Source organism: Pantherophis guttatus, chromosome 5 (assembly GCF_059756535.1).
Source record: "Pantherophis guttatus breed Tessera chromosome 5, ASM5975653v1, whole genome shotgun sequence".
NCBI classification, from domain to species: Eukaryota; Metazoa; Chordata; class Lepidosauria; order Squamata; family Colubridae; genus Pantherophis; species Pantherophis guttatus.
Window position 1 is genome coordinate 18,630,141 of NC_142067.1, and position 17,183 is coordinate 18,647,323.

The 17,183-nt window shown below is 39.1% G+C and overlaps 1 protein-coding gene across 5 annotated transcripts in view; it reads left to right on the plus strand.

Moving 5' to 3' along the window:
* The first annotated feature begins 5,265 nt into the window (after positions 1 to 5,265).
* GRIA4 (glutamate ionotropic receptor AMPA type subunit 4) overlaps positions 5,266 to 17,183 on the plus strand; it is a 281,742-nt gene continuing 269,824 nt past the window's right edge. For all 5 annotated transcript variants that reach the window (XR_015734379.1, XM_087894635.1, XM_060686217.2 and 2 more), the window contains exons 1-2: positions 5,266 to 6,005; positions 7,227 to 7,385. Coding sequence is in view for 4 of the 5 variants with exons in the window: in XM_087894635.1 (XP_087750761.1) it covers positions 5,918 to 6,005; positions 7,227 to 7,385 (247 nt within the window). In the remaining variant the exon portion in view is untranslated. The remainder of the gene's footprint in view (positions 6,006 to 7,226; positions 7,386 to 17,183) is intronic.

Genomic DNA, 17,183 nt, shown 5'->3' on the forward strand with positions numbered 1-17,183 from the left:
ATATAATCGTTTGTTATTGAGAAAAGGAAAAAAATAATAATAGGACAATAAAAGAACATATCTAATTAAAAGCTTTGCACAGTTGTGTGATTTGGTAAAGCTATTGGGCCAGCTAATAGGTGAATGTGTAGTTAGCATCCCTTAAAAAATTGTAAACATAAAATTTATTTGTGTGGCCCTCATATTTGCAAATGATTAGGGTGATCAGAACACAACTTGGGGCATTATATTTTATATAATTAAAATATATTAGATTTTTGTTTTTTCCATCTGTTTCATCCCTTTTACTCTACTATTTATTATTTTTGCTCCTCTGCGGCCATGTATTTATTTAACATTGTTAAGCATGAATATTGAATACCAAGTGATGAGAAATTTCAGAAGAACCTCTGCTCAGTTTTCTTGAAAGAACACACCTTCTGTTAGTATTTCTCTGATAGAAGGTTTCTTTCAGTATATACGTATGCAGGCTGAGGATGTTCAGCATTGCCTCTTCGTTTCTAGAACTTTTCTGTTTCTAAGAAAATCCAGAGTACCATGGTGTTTCCTGAACATAATAAAGCTTCTGCCTTCTTTGTAGGCCAATTCCAAAACTTAGTGATTTCCTGTTCTACACAGAGCCTGCATTCAACCCCTCCCTTAGTCTAGCAGTAGAAAAGGAAGATGAGTAATCTCTTCACAATCATGACTATCAAGTGCCTTTTTGTTAGGTCTAAAGAGACATTTTGTCACAGCCTCCACACAATTTGCTGTGCTCCCAGAAATCTTAGATCCGAGAATTATAGGACAACAACGATCATTGTGAGTATAAGTCAACCACCAGCAACATACAGCACTTATATTTGCTAACGTAGGACAACACATTATGAATCTTAGATGTGGCTGCTAGTTCCTAAAAACATGCCACAAGTGATGTACAGGACAGTAAGATATATTGTTTTCTCATAATGTTATGATTTAATGGGAACTCTGTTCAACTCTAGGTCAGGGATTATTGTTTGCACTGAAAATGCAGATATTCTGCACACAGTGATAATATGGCCAGAAATTGATAATAGATATGTATCTGATTTTGTATCCTAATATTTTCAAAATCTTGAATTCAAATCAACATTTTAGAGAGCTTGCTTGTTGGGTTAGTAGTAATAATTATTTATGTATGTACCCTGTTTCCCCCAAAATAAGACGTCCCCTGATAATAAGCCCAATTGGGCTTTTGAGCACATGGCAATAAGGCAAAGCGCTTATTTCAGGGTTCAAAAAATAAAACAAAAAATAAGATAGGGTCTTATTTTCAGGGAAACACAGTAAATAATCTTAGAAAATATGTAATGGAGTACATCCTGTATAATTTCGAGTCAAATTTCATGCTTAATGGAAGAATCTTTTAAACCAGTGTTTTCAAACTTGCCAACATCATGTTTGCTGCAGAATTCTAGGATTTGAAGTCCACACATATTAAAGTTGCCAAATTTGAACAATCCAATATATACACGGGATACAACCCAGTTCAAATTTGAGCACTTTTAAATGCCCATTCATTGATAAAAGGCCTTAAAATAAGTGCTGTGGCAGAAATACATTTGCATTTATGTTTTTTTTTAGACCAGAGTTTGTTCCAGATAGTTATGGAAACCGTTTTGATCAGTCATGCTATGGGGAATCAGGGAGCGAGGCATAAAAAAAGCATCCAAAATTATTATCACCCTACAAGGAAAGATTGCAGCAATTGGGGTATTTTAATTAGAGCCATGGTAAATAAAAGGAGATGTGATATATACCGGTATGTATTATGCATGGGATGAAAATGTGGACAGAGACACATAATGTTAAAACACAGACTATACAAGAAAACAAAATGTGGGAAGATTAAAAATACATCTATATTCTACACATAAATAATTATGAATGTACTGCCATCAGAGGTGATTGTGACTGCTAATTTATATATTTTAAATGGGGTAAAAAAATTAATGGAGGATTAATTTTTAACTACTAGCCTGATGTCTAGGAGAATAATGGAGGATTAATTTTTAACTTTCTAGCCTGATGTCTTATCTACTACACCAAACAATCTCCATTGGAGATTGTTTGGTGTAGTATTTAAGACATCATGCTAGAAACCAAGAGATTGTAGAGTTCTTATAGGAGAAGAGAAGGCAGAGCTGGAGGGTGGAGTTAAATATATCATCAGTTTAGAGTCATTGGTTGCCACAAGAGGTCTAAGTCTAGTTCACCATGAATTCTGATGATCCTTATCTAGCATCAATTTAGTGCTGACCATTAGTTGACTAGATTCTTGTGTATAAGCTTCAATAAATGATCTATGCTGCAGGCTTACAAATGGGGGCGGGGGAGAGAAAGAGAGGAGAGAGGGAGAGAGAGGAGAGAGGGAGAGAAGGAGAGAGAGAGAGATTGGTTGCTTTCTCATGTTGGAAGAAATATCCTTCTGGGTTCAGTTCCAAGTGGGGAAAAAGACACTGGAAACATGGAGACTGCTTGGAAAGATGGTTTAATGGTGGACAGGATCACATGGTTTGAGTTCATGAACAGAAAAGGGGGCGAGATGCTAGTGTGCCTTGGTTTTATGCCCTCTCTGCGCTTTGAACTTCCTGGGGGACAGGAAGAGTATCCTGATTGGTTGTCAGACTCCCAGGGGGGTGGCAGTCTTAGCTAGCCTTGCTGGCTGATGTAATCTTCCCAGGTGCCATGTGATGAGTTTCTGTTGCTAGATGGGTCCTATTGTGTTGCAGATGATGGTCCATTGACAAAGGTGGGAGGGAATTGGGTTTCTGCCTCTGGCTCATTGACAAAGGTGGGGGGGAGGCAGGAAGGTGGGAGCTGCTTTGTCTTTAAAACATGTTTCTCCATTTCTCATCCAGGGAAATATATTCTGCCTTTTTAATAGTTCCTAAAATATTTCATTCTTCTAGGAGAGGGGTGGGTGCTAACTTCCTATACTCATTCCTGAACCCTGAACTGCAGAAATAACTATTTAAATATTGGAAGATAAGGAGTAATAGTGAAAGGGGCTAAGAGTCATCTTATCCACATTTGTGAATTTTGGTTGACCATTTGTAACAGAACATGTTGGACTAGATGGGTCATTGGCCTGATCTAGCAGGATCTTCTTGTATTTTATGTTCTCACACCAGTTGAGTATGCTGAACCATACAGACTGATCCCTATTTGAATTTATTTGGTATTCACTGAATTAGGAAACCACTATTTTCCTTCCACTTTATATTTAAGAACAGCTGATTTATTTCACACACACACACACACACACACACAGCCATAGACTCATCCAGGGTGGAATTTTGCAGGGTTTTTGAAACATACAAAACTATTAGTGGGAGTTGTGAATAAGACTAGGGTTTTTTATAACATGCTGTATAAAAATTCTAAGAATCCTGAAATGAACTTATATTACTCTGAAATCATAGTTGATTAAGGAATTCAAAGTTTGTTCATCTTGATTAACGAATTCAAAGTTGAGGTGAAGTTTGAACCAGGGACTTTATATTTATAGTGTTGTGTGAACTATGAAGTTCACACAACACTGCATTATGTTGCTGTTGGTTTCTTTGGCTCATTTTGGTCCTTTTAATATACATTATATCATGGCATGAGTGAAAGCTCAATATCGTGACTTGGGGACCAGGGCTATCTATAGTCAAAAAAGTGAAAACGGTGGCTGAAAATGTGTGAATGACTTCAGTCCAATTTTAGTATGGGGTTGCACAGAGCTTTGATCATATGGTCACAATTGTTATCTTGTTTTTCTTGACCATATGCTGTGGATACTCCTGCATATGTATGATGGCCTGCAAACTTGTAAAAAGAATACAACTTATCTCTGCAGCATAATTTGTTTTGCTTTTCATTGCTTCACTAAATGAAGGGACGATGGGAATTGTAGTACAAAACAAGTGGTGGCCTAAAACTGAGAAACATATGGATAATTTAGGTGCTCGGAAGAGCCAAGCAGCAGGAGGGAAAACGTGCCCTAAAAGCAAATTCAGGAAGACTGACCATCAGACTGGTCCCTCACCTTGTTGGCCTGCGCGCCACCTGCACAACCAAGGACGACTCGCTGGTCAGCCTAGGGGAAGGATGTTCTCATGTGGGAGAGCCCCTCCTGTTGATATTGCATGTGTGAACAGATTCCATGGAAACAGACAGCCTGAATTCACACAGCATGTTTGATCAGGTTAGTTGTGGAGCGACTTATACAGGATCTTAGCTTTCTGTGCATATGGACAACTTAGGTTCCATAACTTGCTGGAAGGGTGGAACCTAGGTTAAGCACATTATATGGCGCTGCTGTTGGGTTTGAAGGTCCCCATGCACCCCACACACTGCTCTGATGCTTTAAGCAAGGGCTTGCAAGTCTGAATGAGCTATGAATCCGCCTCTTTCCACTTCAAACCCAACAGCAGTGCCACACAATCAGCTTAACCAGGTTACTGCTCAAGTTCTTCCCTTCCTGCAAGTTATGGAAACCCTAAACTGTCCATATGCACAGAAAGCTAAAATCCCATCTACGAGTCTATGGAGATTCTCAGTCATCCAGGTCATGGTTGTCCCAAAGGTGCTTTTTCAAAAGGCAACTGGACTTTCTGGTTTTTCTTTGAAGACGTTTCGCTTCTCATCCAAGAAGCTTCTTGAGCTCTGAAGGGCTTTCATCCCAAAGTGCATAGCTAAATGTCTACGGAGATTCTCAGCCATCCAGGTCATGCTTGTCCCAAAGATGCTTTTTCAAGAGGCAATTGGACTTTCTGGTTTTTCTTTGAAGACATTTTCGCTTCTCATCCATTCCTCAGGTCTGAAGAAGCTTCTTGGATGACAAGGGAAAATCTTCAAACAAAAAAAACCCAGAAAGTCCAGTTTGCCTCTTGAAAAAAAAAAAAGCACCTTTGGGATCCCATCTAAGAGGTCGCTCCACAACTAGCTGGGTTGAACTTGCCGTGTGAATCCACGCCGTCTATTTCCGTGGAGTCCATTCACACGTGTAATAAAGAGCGGGAGGGGCTCTCCCACGTGCGAGCCACCCCTCCTAAGGCGGGCCGGCGAGTCCTCCTTGGCCTGTGAGGGCGGGAGCGCAGGCCAACGAGGCGAAGGACCAACCCGACGGCCGGCCAGCCCGCTCGCCCGAACTTGCTTTGAGGGCACGTTTTCCCCTCCCGCCGCTCGGTTCTTCCGAGCGCCTTTATCTGGGCGGGGTTAAGGCAGGATTGGCGTCCGAGGCGCTGCTGTGGGAATGCCCACCGCGCGGTGGCGGTTCTGGTGGCGAGGCTGCGTTTGCGTGTCTGCCGAAAGGAGCCAGGGCGGGAAGGCGGGCGGGAGAGAGACAGCAAAGGAGAGGCAGGGTAGCGGCGGCCGGAGCAGGAAGGCGGGAGGAATAGCGCAGGTCTAGGTTTTCCAAGCGCGGCGGCGGCGGCGGCCAGTAGACTCCTTCGCTCTCACCGCTCAACTCTCTCTCCCCTCCATCTTTTTGCGCGTGAAACCTTTGCAGTCGGACCGAAACCTCTGCCGAGGTTATGGAGACTGCGGGAAAGAGGCGCCTCGGCAGGATGGCTCGCTGAGTGGGGTGGGGGGGTGGGGGAAAGGCAGGCGAGCAGGCGGAGAGGGAGGGGGAGAAGAAGGGGAAAAAAAAAAGAAAGAGAAGGAAAGAAGAGACCAGCCACCCTCTTCTCTTTTCCCCCCTTTTTCCCTTTCGTTTGGCTTCCCCTCCCCATTCCCCCCCACCTCAATTTGGTGTCCAGTCCTCCTCTCCCCCCCTCTTCCTTCTCCCGACATCATCCCCCCCCACCACCACATCCTCAATGCCTCTCTGAACAACATATAGGAAGAGCGCGGGAGGAGGAGGAGGAGGAGGAGGAGGAGACCCAGGGAGGCAAAGAGAAAGAAGAAGATGAGGATTATTTGCAGACAGCTTGTCTTGTTGTTTTCTGGATTTTGGGGACTTGCAATGGGCGCTTTTCCTAGCAGCGTGCAAATAGGTAAGCGCTGCATTGGGGCTGGAGGCGAGGTGGCGGAGGGGGGGGGGGCGGAGAGTGTTGAACCCGGCGGGGTGGCACGGAATGGAGGGAGGGAGGGAGGGGAGAAAGTGGAGGGGCAAACTCCGATCCTGGCCACAGCTTTCCATTTCGGAAAGAGGGGTGATCAAGTGTCCCCGAGTGCCCCTTTCCCGTCCCCTCACGTGTCTTTGTGAAGGCAGGGATGCGGGGTGGACTGGTGGGAGGGAGGCAGGGAAAGAGAGTGCAGGCTCTGCCTGTTACGGTCGGCAAGACGGATATCTGTATATATATATATATATATAAATATATATGCATGTGTGCAATGTGTGTTCAAACTTGGGAAGGTGTTCCCACCACCTCTGAAATGCACCCTTTCTCCAAGATCCTCCTTAACCCTCCTCTTAGTCCAGCCTGCCCATTGCAGCAAGCTATTTGTTAAGGGGCCCGGAGCTGGTGATGGTGTTTAGATAGTCTTGGGTACCATTACTTTGAAAACTTGGCTATGATTTCTTTTTTTTTTTTTTTTAAAGGTCTCCCTAGCATCCCTATCCCACTTGTCTCTGCCCCGTTTCCGTTGCCTTCATTTTTTTTTCTCCTTCTTTGCATGGGACTCAGCCCTTGAATCCCTTCCAGTTCCAGCTAAACCACTGCATCATTTCTCGTGCACTCCTAAAGATGCTGTTAATAAGGCTAAGCAACTTCCTGCCTGCCCAGAGGCTGCAGAAGAGGAAAGTTCTTGATGTTCTGCCCTCCTCCACCCCCAAAAAAATTCTTCTTACCCTTTCCTAGTGTCAGCCCATAAAAGGGGAATGCATATCTTGGAGTATATGAGTACATAAGGTCTCATCTCTGCCGTACTTAAAAACCTTTGCCTGTGTTTTGAGAGCTCTGTTCTCTTTAATCTGCCTGCTGCTTTAGATGGGGAGGGCCAATTTAGACCCGTTCACATAGATGAAAGGTAAATGGTTTCAAAGGTCATTCTCATCCTAGCAGATACGTAAAGGAAGGAGAAATGGGGAGATTTGAAAATGGAAGGAGGGGGGGACTCAAAACCCTACCAGAAACTGGGATTCTAAAAGTCTCCCAAGCTTTTGAGTCTTTATGTTCATAAACATGAATTTTATGATTACTAGGAAAGCTACTTGCAAGGGCTGGCATAAAAATAAAAATAACATTTTCCTTCTTTTCTGTCATTTATGATAGGTGGTCTCTTCATCAGAAACACAGATCAGGAATATACTGCTTTTCGATTAGCAATTTTTCTTCACAACACCAGCCCCAATGCATCTGAAGCACCTTTTAATTTGGTTCCTCACGTAGACAACATCGAAACAGCAAACAGCTTCGCTGTAACAAATGCCTGTAAGTAAAATAACCGTTTCTCTAAAGTTATGATCACATGATAGTGAAATGAAGACACTGTGTAGTTACATCCCTTAAGGGTGAAAAAACAACAACAACAACAAACCCTTGAATTTTTAAGCCCCATGTCCTGGATGCATTGAAACCACAGTTACTTTTCTGTTGTTGGTGAAATCCTGACTTGTATTGAATAACTGGAAATGGCATTTACTTTAGTGTTATTACTGTAGTTTCTTACTTTTGGGTTTCTATGGTGATGCATTTTGTAGTTCTTTTTTAAAAACACGAATGTCTTGATCAATTTAGCAACCCCCACAATCTTTCCTGTATGCCAACAAGATATGGCATCCTTGGCTGTGTTTGGAAAGTAGCTCTGATATTTGCAATCAGGAGTGTTTTCTAATCGCTGAGAGCAGAGAGGAGGCTGTGAGAGCAGTGATGTGCATGGTTATATATTGGAGTGACTTGACACTGCAGTTGGTCTGGTGATGTCACTTGTGGCTGCCCTGCTCCTATATTCTGGGTTGTAAATGTCTCTTATTATCTTGTAATGCATACATCCTCTGGATATGTCTCCATACATCCATACATTGGTGTCAAGTCAAGTTAATGTCTGATCTGCTTGAGTGAACACATAACTGGAATTATGCCTCTGTATATATATGCACTTATGTACGTGGACTTGTTTAAAGAGAAAGGATGCACTTAAATGTGATAGGTTTTAAAAAGGGATGCTTCTGAAGACCATACTGGATGTATCCCAGCTTGCTAAAAATATTTGTGATTTTTTTTTTATAAAATGTACATAAATATATAAGATATATTCGAAGTTTAGGGTAGAAGTCAGTCATAAGTGGACTGTAAACCTGCAATACTACAACAAATAAGGCATGTTGAGATCCCCTTTTCTTCTAAATTTGGGCACTGCACTTAAAAAACGGTTTCAGATTCTATTTTCTCAAAAGATATATGAGCCTTAAACAAGAAGTTTCAAGTACTGTTTCTTTCATGGCGTTAAAAATAGGAATATGGTGCTGAAGATTTTAAAAGTACATTCCTTGTGTTGTTTTCAAATGGAGCTTTGGTGCTTTAATATGTAATACACTGTTTTGCATCAAAATATCAACATGAGAATCTTAACCCAGTTCCAAAGAGGACAATTGCCAAGTGAAATGGAGCAGTTCTTTTAAGTTCCTACCTGACCTTAGAAGGAAGCTTCCAAATTAAGAAAGTTTTGCTCTCTTCATCTTCAGATGTTCTTATGCTAAATGCCCCTGCTGCATTACATGTGAATTATTACATTATATATTGTAGGAAAAGATTTTTCCAAGATGTTTCTGAGGGAGTAGGGTTGCAATATTCTCAGTGGCTTTTAGGCAGTGGATATGAGTTTCATAACTGGACTTCATACTGCATGTTGAAATGCTCTTAACCAATAAGTTGCAGAAACTCTTCCTATGTAACCCTCTACAATTTTAGAGAATATAAGTTATAGTACTATAGAACATTTTTCCTGTGACCTATAGTGTATGTGTCTATATGTGTAAAGAAAGATTTGTTTTTATTTAGGGATTATATATTTATAAATTAAGATTAAAAGTTATTTTCTCTTGGGTTATGTGATTTTTTAAATTCATTGTTCCTATACTGTTTTTTGTCATCTATCGATATTGTGTCAATAGCACATTTCAATAATGGATAGGTGATAAATTATGTCATATATAGAAAATATTGAAGAGAAAAATCTGCGTAATTTACATGTACTCTTTCAGACTACATACAAGTTATGATTCCAGTTACATATTTTTAAATCTCAAAGTTGTATCCTTTAGGTACAGTGTTAATGAAATGAAATCCCATTCATTTCAGTGAAAAGTATCTCAGCATGTATTTCATATTCCTCTTCAAATGGATTGAAATTACATTGGCTATATCATATATTTTATGGTAACTAACATTGAGCTTTGGGTACATATTTTAAGAACAGTTCTTTTTGGTTTTTGAAGAAGAGGGAACAGAATATTTCAATCTTATATTAAATATTCCCTCTTAATGAAGTAAGGGTGAACAGTCTAACAAATGAATGAACATATTGCATGACCCTTAAGCTACACAAGAGCAGAATCCTGCAAAAATCAATTGTCTGATAGCTGGAGGACATTGGTTTCCATGTGATTGCATTAGCTGGGTTGACAGAGGCTTCCAGAGCACAGATGTGTGATATGTTCTAACCTAATTAAAAATATTTGTGGAAAAAATGCACTAATATTATGGCAAGCATGTACAGTATAAAAACCAATCTGACTCTTTGTCAAACATAATTTGGGATTGACTCTTGTGTACAGAAAAAGGAGAAAATTAACAGAAATTCTGATGAAATGCATAAGTGTGTGTGTGTGTGTGTGTGTTTGTGTGTCCTTGTATAGTAGTTCTAAAAACCAATCTGTATAAAAGTCTCTCAGCTGACAGCTATTGGACATAAATGAATATTGATATAAAGTCAAACCTCAAAGATTTAAGATGTGGTCACTTAAGTTTTATTTCATTTTCTTTTGAAGGGGTTATTTATTGAAGCTGCATTATCTGGAGCATTTTGGGAATTAAAGGCAATAAACAAAACACAGAGAGATCTGTGTCAAAAGATGAATTTACACAATCAGGAATGATCCTGTAGGAACATGTGGAGCCAAGTAAATTTCTCTCACTGATACATTAGTTTGTTTTTGTAACTACAATATTTGTTTCGCTCTGTATAAATGTCATGTTCCTGCTATTCTGGTTTTCTCCAGGCCCTCAGATTCAGGAAAAGCAGATGATTTGAGCATATAGATTCCACTATGGTTCAATAAAGATGACATTATTTATGTTAGTATAGTTCACTTTTCTTCCTGTTATATGTTAGGCTTTTCATACATTGCTCTTGTGTTTTCTTGCAGATGGGAGAAAGTGTGGTTAAAGAAATAGGTCTAGGTGAGCTATTGGACATAGACAATTTCATCACTAGACTATCGTAAAGCTTATATCTGTACTTTTAAGAAGAGGGCCATAAATTGACTAAAATGTTTTTTATGATGATGTTAATTATCTGAATGTATGCATAGAAATACATTCTACTATTATGATAGAATTAAGTACACTTTAAAAATGTGGGGTATGTGTGTGGAATGTATGTTATACCATACCAACATACGTGTAGTAAGCAAGCTTTTGCATTTGTCTGAGGATTTATCTTTCCAAAATAGGCAATTAATGGGAAGCACATTGCAACATTGCATACCATTCTCAGATTTCTTTTGCACAACAGAGGACAAAGCCAAGTTAGGGAGGATAAAATTAGGTTGTCACATTTTCCCTCTGTAAACATGGTCCTTTTCATCTGAAAATCTTTATTTGTCCTTAGTCTGTCATATAGGTATATACTACAGCTACATATGCAATTGGTTGTATTTCTTTTCAATCAGCTTCTCTTAGCTTCTTTTTAATCAGATTTGTCTGAAGGAACCTACATTGCAAATCATGGGAGATCTATGTCTTGGGAATTTCTGAGGTAATGCTAGCTAGGTTATGCTTTAGGGAGATCGTAGAAACCAATGGATTAATTCCACAATTTAGCAGACGTTCACAACTTACAGTGTCTTTTATAACCAAGGTATTATTAATTGTAGCAGTGCGATGAACAAATAATTTGCTGTTATACATTACTCTGTTGCACCAAGGTGTTTAGATCAGTTTACTCCCCACTGTTTGGTTTGCATTTAATGCTGCTAATCAACAGAGTATGATTGATGACTGAAAGCACTGTAATGGTTCCTGTTCCTGCATTGGCTTGAACAGTTTGGAGATAATTATGATTAGCATTCAATTTGCACTGGAGTTATTGGTGACAATATCATCAAATTATTTTTTATATTTGGTTCCTACTATGACTTGTAATTTACATTTTACAAATTACTTACGCATTATAGGATATTCCTTCTTTTCCACTATTCCACTATTTTGTGACTGGACAGAATTTATATTTTGAGTGAATCATTGGCTTCAAAAGACTCTGATTGTATATCTGCACCAACAAATAAATGCATGGATTTATTCTGATTCCTGCAATGCTAAGGTAGTGTAAAAGGGTTTTCTGGCTTTACTTGGCTACTTTCTTGGTGTTATTCGCAAATGCATTGGTGTCAATATTTAAGATCCTCCTGTTCGTTAGAAGCTATTTAGAAGCATACCTGAAAAGATAATGAATGAAGGTGATAGGTATCTCCAAACATTATCATGCAGGGACATTTCTCAGAATCAGCAATCAAAGGTAGATTGATATATATATCTGTATATCTATATCTATTATATCTGTCTGTCTATTATCTATTTATCATCTATCTGTCTAATCTATCTCAACATGCAGTGGTGCGAGTGTTGCATCTTTTTAAGGTGTGATTTTTCAATCTTTTTCAATCTGAAAAAAATGGCTGATTTAATAAGTTATCTTTAACTTATCAGAGCAGCTGCATCTTTTTTCAGGTTCATGTAAAAGCCTGAATAGAGACATTGCTGCTTTAAAGAGTAGCTGCACTAATGCACTTGCATGTTCTAGAGAGGAAAATAAGGTTTCCCCAAATTTAGGAGTAACCATCATACATTATTTTCTTTTCCCCAGTCCCAAGTAAACAAATGTGTAAATACATTAGAGCAATCAAAACAGCCTCCAAATATAACCCTCATGTTCAAAATGCATTTCACAGACTTTTATGGAATATTTCTTAATTTCTTTGTGTATTGACTGCATTCTACCCTGTTTCCCCAAAAATAAGACATCCCCTGATAATAAGCCCAATTGGGCTTCTGTTTGCATGTGCTAAAATAAGCCCCACCCAAATAAGACATCCCCGAAAATAAGTCCTCCCCAAAAGTATTTAAATGCATGCGCTGCCAGTCCCCGCCATTTCCTCTGGTTAGCATTAGGGAGACAGAGCTGGAAATCAGGTAAGACAGCAAAAGGAGCCCTGTCTTGCTCCACACGCCCCAAAATAGTAAGACCTCCCCGAAAATAAGGCCAAGCGCTTATTTCAGGGTTCAAAAAAATATAAGACAGGGTCTTACTTTCAGGGAAACACGGTAAAGCGACCCTTTGTGATCTCCACAAAAATAAAATAAAATAACAACAGTTAATAATATAAGAGACTGATTGTGTTAACCAATAGATTTTCTCCAGGAGAATCTGTTCCCAACATGATGCTTCAAGTTTGCCAGAGGTGCACTCATTGCTGCTATAATTAAGTCCACACACTTTGCTGTTGGATCATCCTCTTCATTTCCTTGTATCTTTCCAGCATTACATATTTCTCCAGAGAATCTGTGGTCTTTGGATAATCTATCTAAACCATGAGGATTGATGGGTTGCTGGTGTCTTGAATGAAAACTCTGGGTTTTCTGGAGTTCTCCAATGCTAAAGTTCAAAAGTATCAATATCCTTTCTAGCCTGCTTCCTGGAAGCCAAACTTCCATTTCCATAGTGTATCATTGGAAAAACCATAGCCTGCATCTTCTGATCTTTGTAGGTACAGTATATTCCAGGATCTGAATATTTCTAAGGCCTTCATTGTTGCTCCACCATGTGCTGGTCTGCAGCATATTTCTTCTGTGCTGGTTCCTTACTCTTGATAGTCAATTGTAAAGGATAGAAGCTGTTCATTTGTTCAGTTTTTTAATTGTCAGTTCTAAGGCTGTTGTTACAGCTGTTTATTAATTAGTCTTCTTTATATCTATTCTTAGTCCTGGTGTGCTTACTTGGCTTCATTACTACGACTGGAGATTGTTTGTACAATCAAAACATCTAATAAAATAAAAATGAAGTATTACACGCTCTCATCAGTGACCATTTTGATGATAGTCTCATGACAATAGCTCTGTTGAACAACACTGTTTTTAACTACTAAGAGCCACGGTGGCGCAGTGGTTAGAATGCAGTACTGCAGCTAGTTCTGCTGACTGCCAGCTGCCAGCAGTTTGGCAGTTCGAATCTCACCGACTCAAGGTTGACTCAGCCTTCCAGCCTTCCGAGGTCAGTAAAATGAGGACCCAGATCATTAGGGGAAATATACTGACTCTGTAAACCACTTAGAGAGGGCTGGAAAGCACTGTGAAGCGGTATATAAATCTAAGTCCTATTGCTAATTTAAGACAAAGATTAGGCTACAGTTATACCACTTGGGAGAAGCTATTACAACAAGGGCCACAATAAACATTGCCTCTACTGCTCCCCCCAATAATCCATTGAATGTAATCTAGTTGATCACCCTTTCCAAAACAAATTGGTTTTATTTGAAGAACAGGGTTTCCCAAACTATGAAGGTGTGAGAAGAACTTTTTAGTTACGTTGCTATAAAAAAATCCCCCTTTCCCAAAGTTTAATTGAATTATTTTCATTGTTCATTTGGGTTCATTTTGGTGTTTGGATTTCAGAGCAAGTGTATACGTTAAGATTGGCTTAGCAACCCTTGTTCTAAAGGTTCTAGGAACCAAGCCATATTTTATAGCTTTGACTCGTATCCATATATCAATCAGAATAGATTGAAAAAAACCAAGAAAGTCCAAATGCCTTTTGGAAAAGCACATTTGGGACTTCCCAGAGAAGTGTTGTAGACAATTTTGCCATGCTATCTAATAATTACTTGAACCTACTGGGTTACTTTTTCAAGAGTTTTGAACCTATCAATATGTGGATAAAATTTTTCTCTGTTTGTGTTATAATTCAAGGAAGTGGTTGATGTTCTATGTCATTGTCTGGTTCTTGGCATAGATTAATATGGGTGCACAAACTGAAAGACTCCAAAGAGAGGTGTCTGAAAACTGGATTGTTGGATTGAATTGCACTCTGTGTTCCTAGATTCACTTTTAAACTTGATAAATTTCCAGAGTAGTTAAGTAGTTAATAAACAGAGTACTTAATAAACAGAGGGATAGAATCAAAATCACATGAAGTGTTAATACCACTTTATAATGCCTTGGTAAGGCCACACTTGGAGTACTGCATCCAGTTTTGGTCACCACAATGTAAAAAAGACGTGGAGACTCTAGAAAGAATGCAGAGAAGAGCAACAAAGATGATTAGGGGACTGGAGGCTAAAACATATGAAGAACGGTTGCAGGAACTGGGTATGTCTAGTTTGATGAAAAGAAGGACTAGGGGTGAAATGATAGCAGCGTTCCAATATCTCAGGGGCTGCCACAAAGAAGAGGGAGTCAAGCTATTCTCCAAAGCACCTGAGGGCAGGACAAGAAGCAATGGATGGAAACTAATCAAGGAGAGAATCAACTTAGAACTAAGGAGAAATTTCCTGACAGTTAGAACAATTAATCAGTGGAACAACTTGCCTCCAGAAGTTGTAAACACTCCAACACTGGAAATTTTTAAGAAGATGTTGGATAACCATTTGTCTGAAGTGGTGTAGAGTTTCCTGCCTAAGCAGGGAGTTGGACTAGAAGACCTCCAAGGTCCCTTCCAACTCTGTTATTCTATTCTATTCTATTCTATTCTGTTCTGTTCTATTCTATTCTATTCTATTCTATTCTATTCTATTCTATTCTATTCTATTCTATTCTATTCTATTCTATTCTTGTAATTGATCAGGGCTTGTTATAGCAAACTTTTAATTTACAACAACTATTGTGAATGACAACTGATTTGGGGACATAAATCAGTTAAATTATTTTAAAACCTTCATCTCCTTATAGGTGGCCTTCCATTAGCAATGAAAAACTTTAGGAACATAATAAACTAATTTGTCTATTTTTTCTCTATTTGAATCATCACTGGTTTGGAATGTCAAAGAAGAGCTATTGGAGGAATTTTCTTATCATGCATTTCCTTGAGATTTAATTGCAGTTTGAGAAACCAGGCTGACTAGGATGCCTCTAGAGATCATTGTGCAAGGAATAAGGGAATGAACACAAACACATTAGCTGTTCAGTAAGTAAAAGAATATCAGGAGAATTTCTCTGAAAATTTATCGTCTGAAAAAAAAAATCTTTTTATGCTTTTTTATTAGCATTATCTCATGAATCACTGACTGAAGCAAATAAGTGATTTGTTCATCTCACTAAAATTATGGGAAGTATAAGCAAACAAGTCACTAGGTTAGAAGCGTCTAACTCACTTGATTTCATTGAGGGCCTGCATCAGGGTTGTGTTTGACCTTGGGGGGCTGGGGTGGCCTGACCAGAGTGGCTGTGGCCAGCTTGACATCACTTGTGTCAGGGGCGGCTATGGTGCACAAGTACTCAGCCAGCGAAAATATGCTCCCAAGCTCCATTTTGGCTGCAATGGCCTCCTGCAACCCTCTGCCAGTGAAAATGGATCTCGGGAGGGCTGCCCATGGCCCTCCTGAGCTCCATTTTCGCTGGCAAAGGCACCGTGGGCCAATCCTTCGCTGATTCCAGGGCGGCCCTGCAGGCCAGATCTAAGCACCCCGCGGGCCGGATCTGGCCCCTGGGCCTTGAATTTGACACCTCTGCACTAGATCCATCAAATGGGCTGGATTCTAATTCCTATCATTCCCCAACAAGCATATAAAACATTGGAAGATCATTCCCCATGTTGGAGAGGATATCAAGTTACAGAAGAGTATTTATTATAAGTTGATACATTTTTAATATAGTCTTTTAGTATGGGTGCTTTGCTGTCTCTTTTTTTTAATGCTTTTCACTTTGTTGTGCTGCTGAGTCATTGGCAAAAGAAAGCTTTATTTGCACCCTGCTGATTAGAGAAGATAGCTAAATTAATGGAGTGTATTATTCTACATTCCTGGCTTGATGTAAGCTGATTCTGTCCGTGTAGAGAAAGGAAGTATCAGCTGGACTTGCACTTAAAATATATGTAACTAAACCTGCCTGCACTATGCCTCTGGACAAAAAAAATCCCAGAAGCTTGCTATAATGAATGCTATTTTGGATACTTTATTTTTCATTTTGTGCTGCAGGTACTAACTCAGCAGTCGCTCAGGAGCCTTTCACAATGTTAAATCTTGTTTGGTGTCATCATCTTACATTACAGTCTGTTCGGACATGTCAATACTTAAAATGGAATTAAAATGGTCCAAAAGATGTTCTCTCTATCTCTTCCAAATAACTTCTAGAAACTATGGTGAGGGACAGAAAGTGATCTGTGACACATAATTCCTGTCCTTCAATGTATTATTTATTAAAATTACTTATAGGTAGTGTCTTTCAGGCATCAATCTTTCTAGATAGGTTGCAACAGAAAAGAAATGTTCTTAAATCAATCAATCAATCAATCAATCAATCAATCAATCAATCAGTCTATCTATCTATCTATCTATCTATCTATCTATCTATCTATCTATCTATCTATCTATCTATCTATCTATCTATCTATCTATCATCTCAGTGATAAACCTGTAGGCAATATTGTAATTCTTCTCAGATAAAACTCCCTCTTCTTTGGACTGCATCATTTGGTCTACTATTCAACCCTACCTAGATCATATAGAATCATCTTTTTCTTCTAAAATGTTAGCCATTCTTCCTAATTTTGTGTCATATGTATATCTGTGATGGGCTGCAGTCCAGAATTGCAGGAGAGAGGGGCCAACTTCTGTTTCATTTGAATGAAATAATAATAATAATAATAATAATAATAATAATAATAATAATAATAATAATAATAATAATAATAATAATAATAATAATAATAATAATATAGAAACAACTTGAAAAAGTCACCAGATATCAGGATTTTTTTTTAAAATTTGATTTGTATGCCGCCCTTCTCCGGAGACTCAG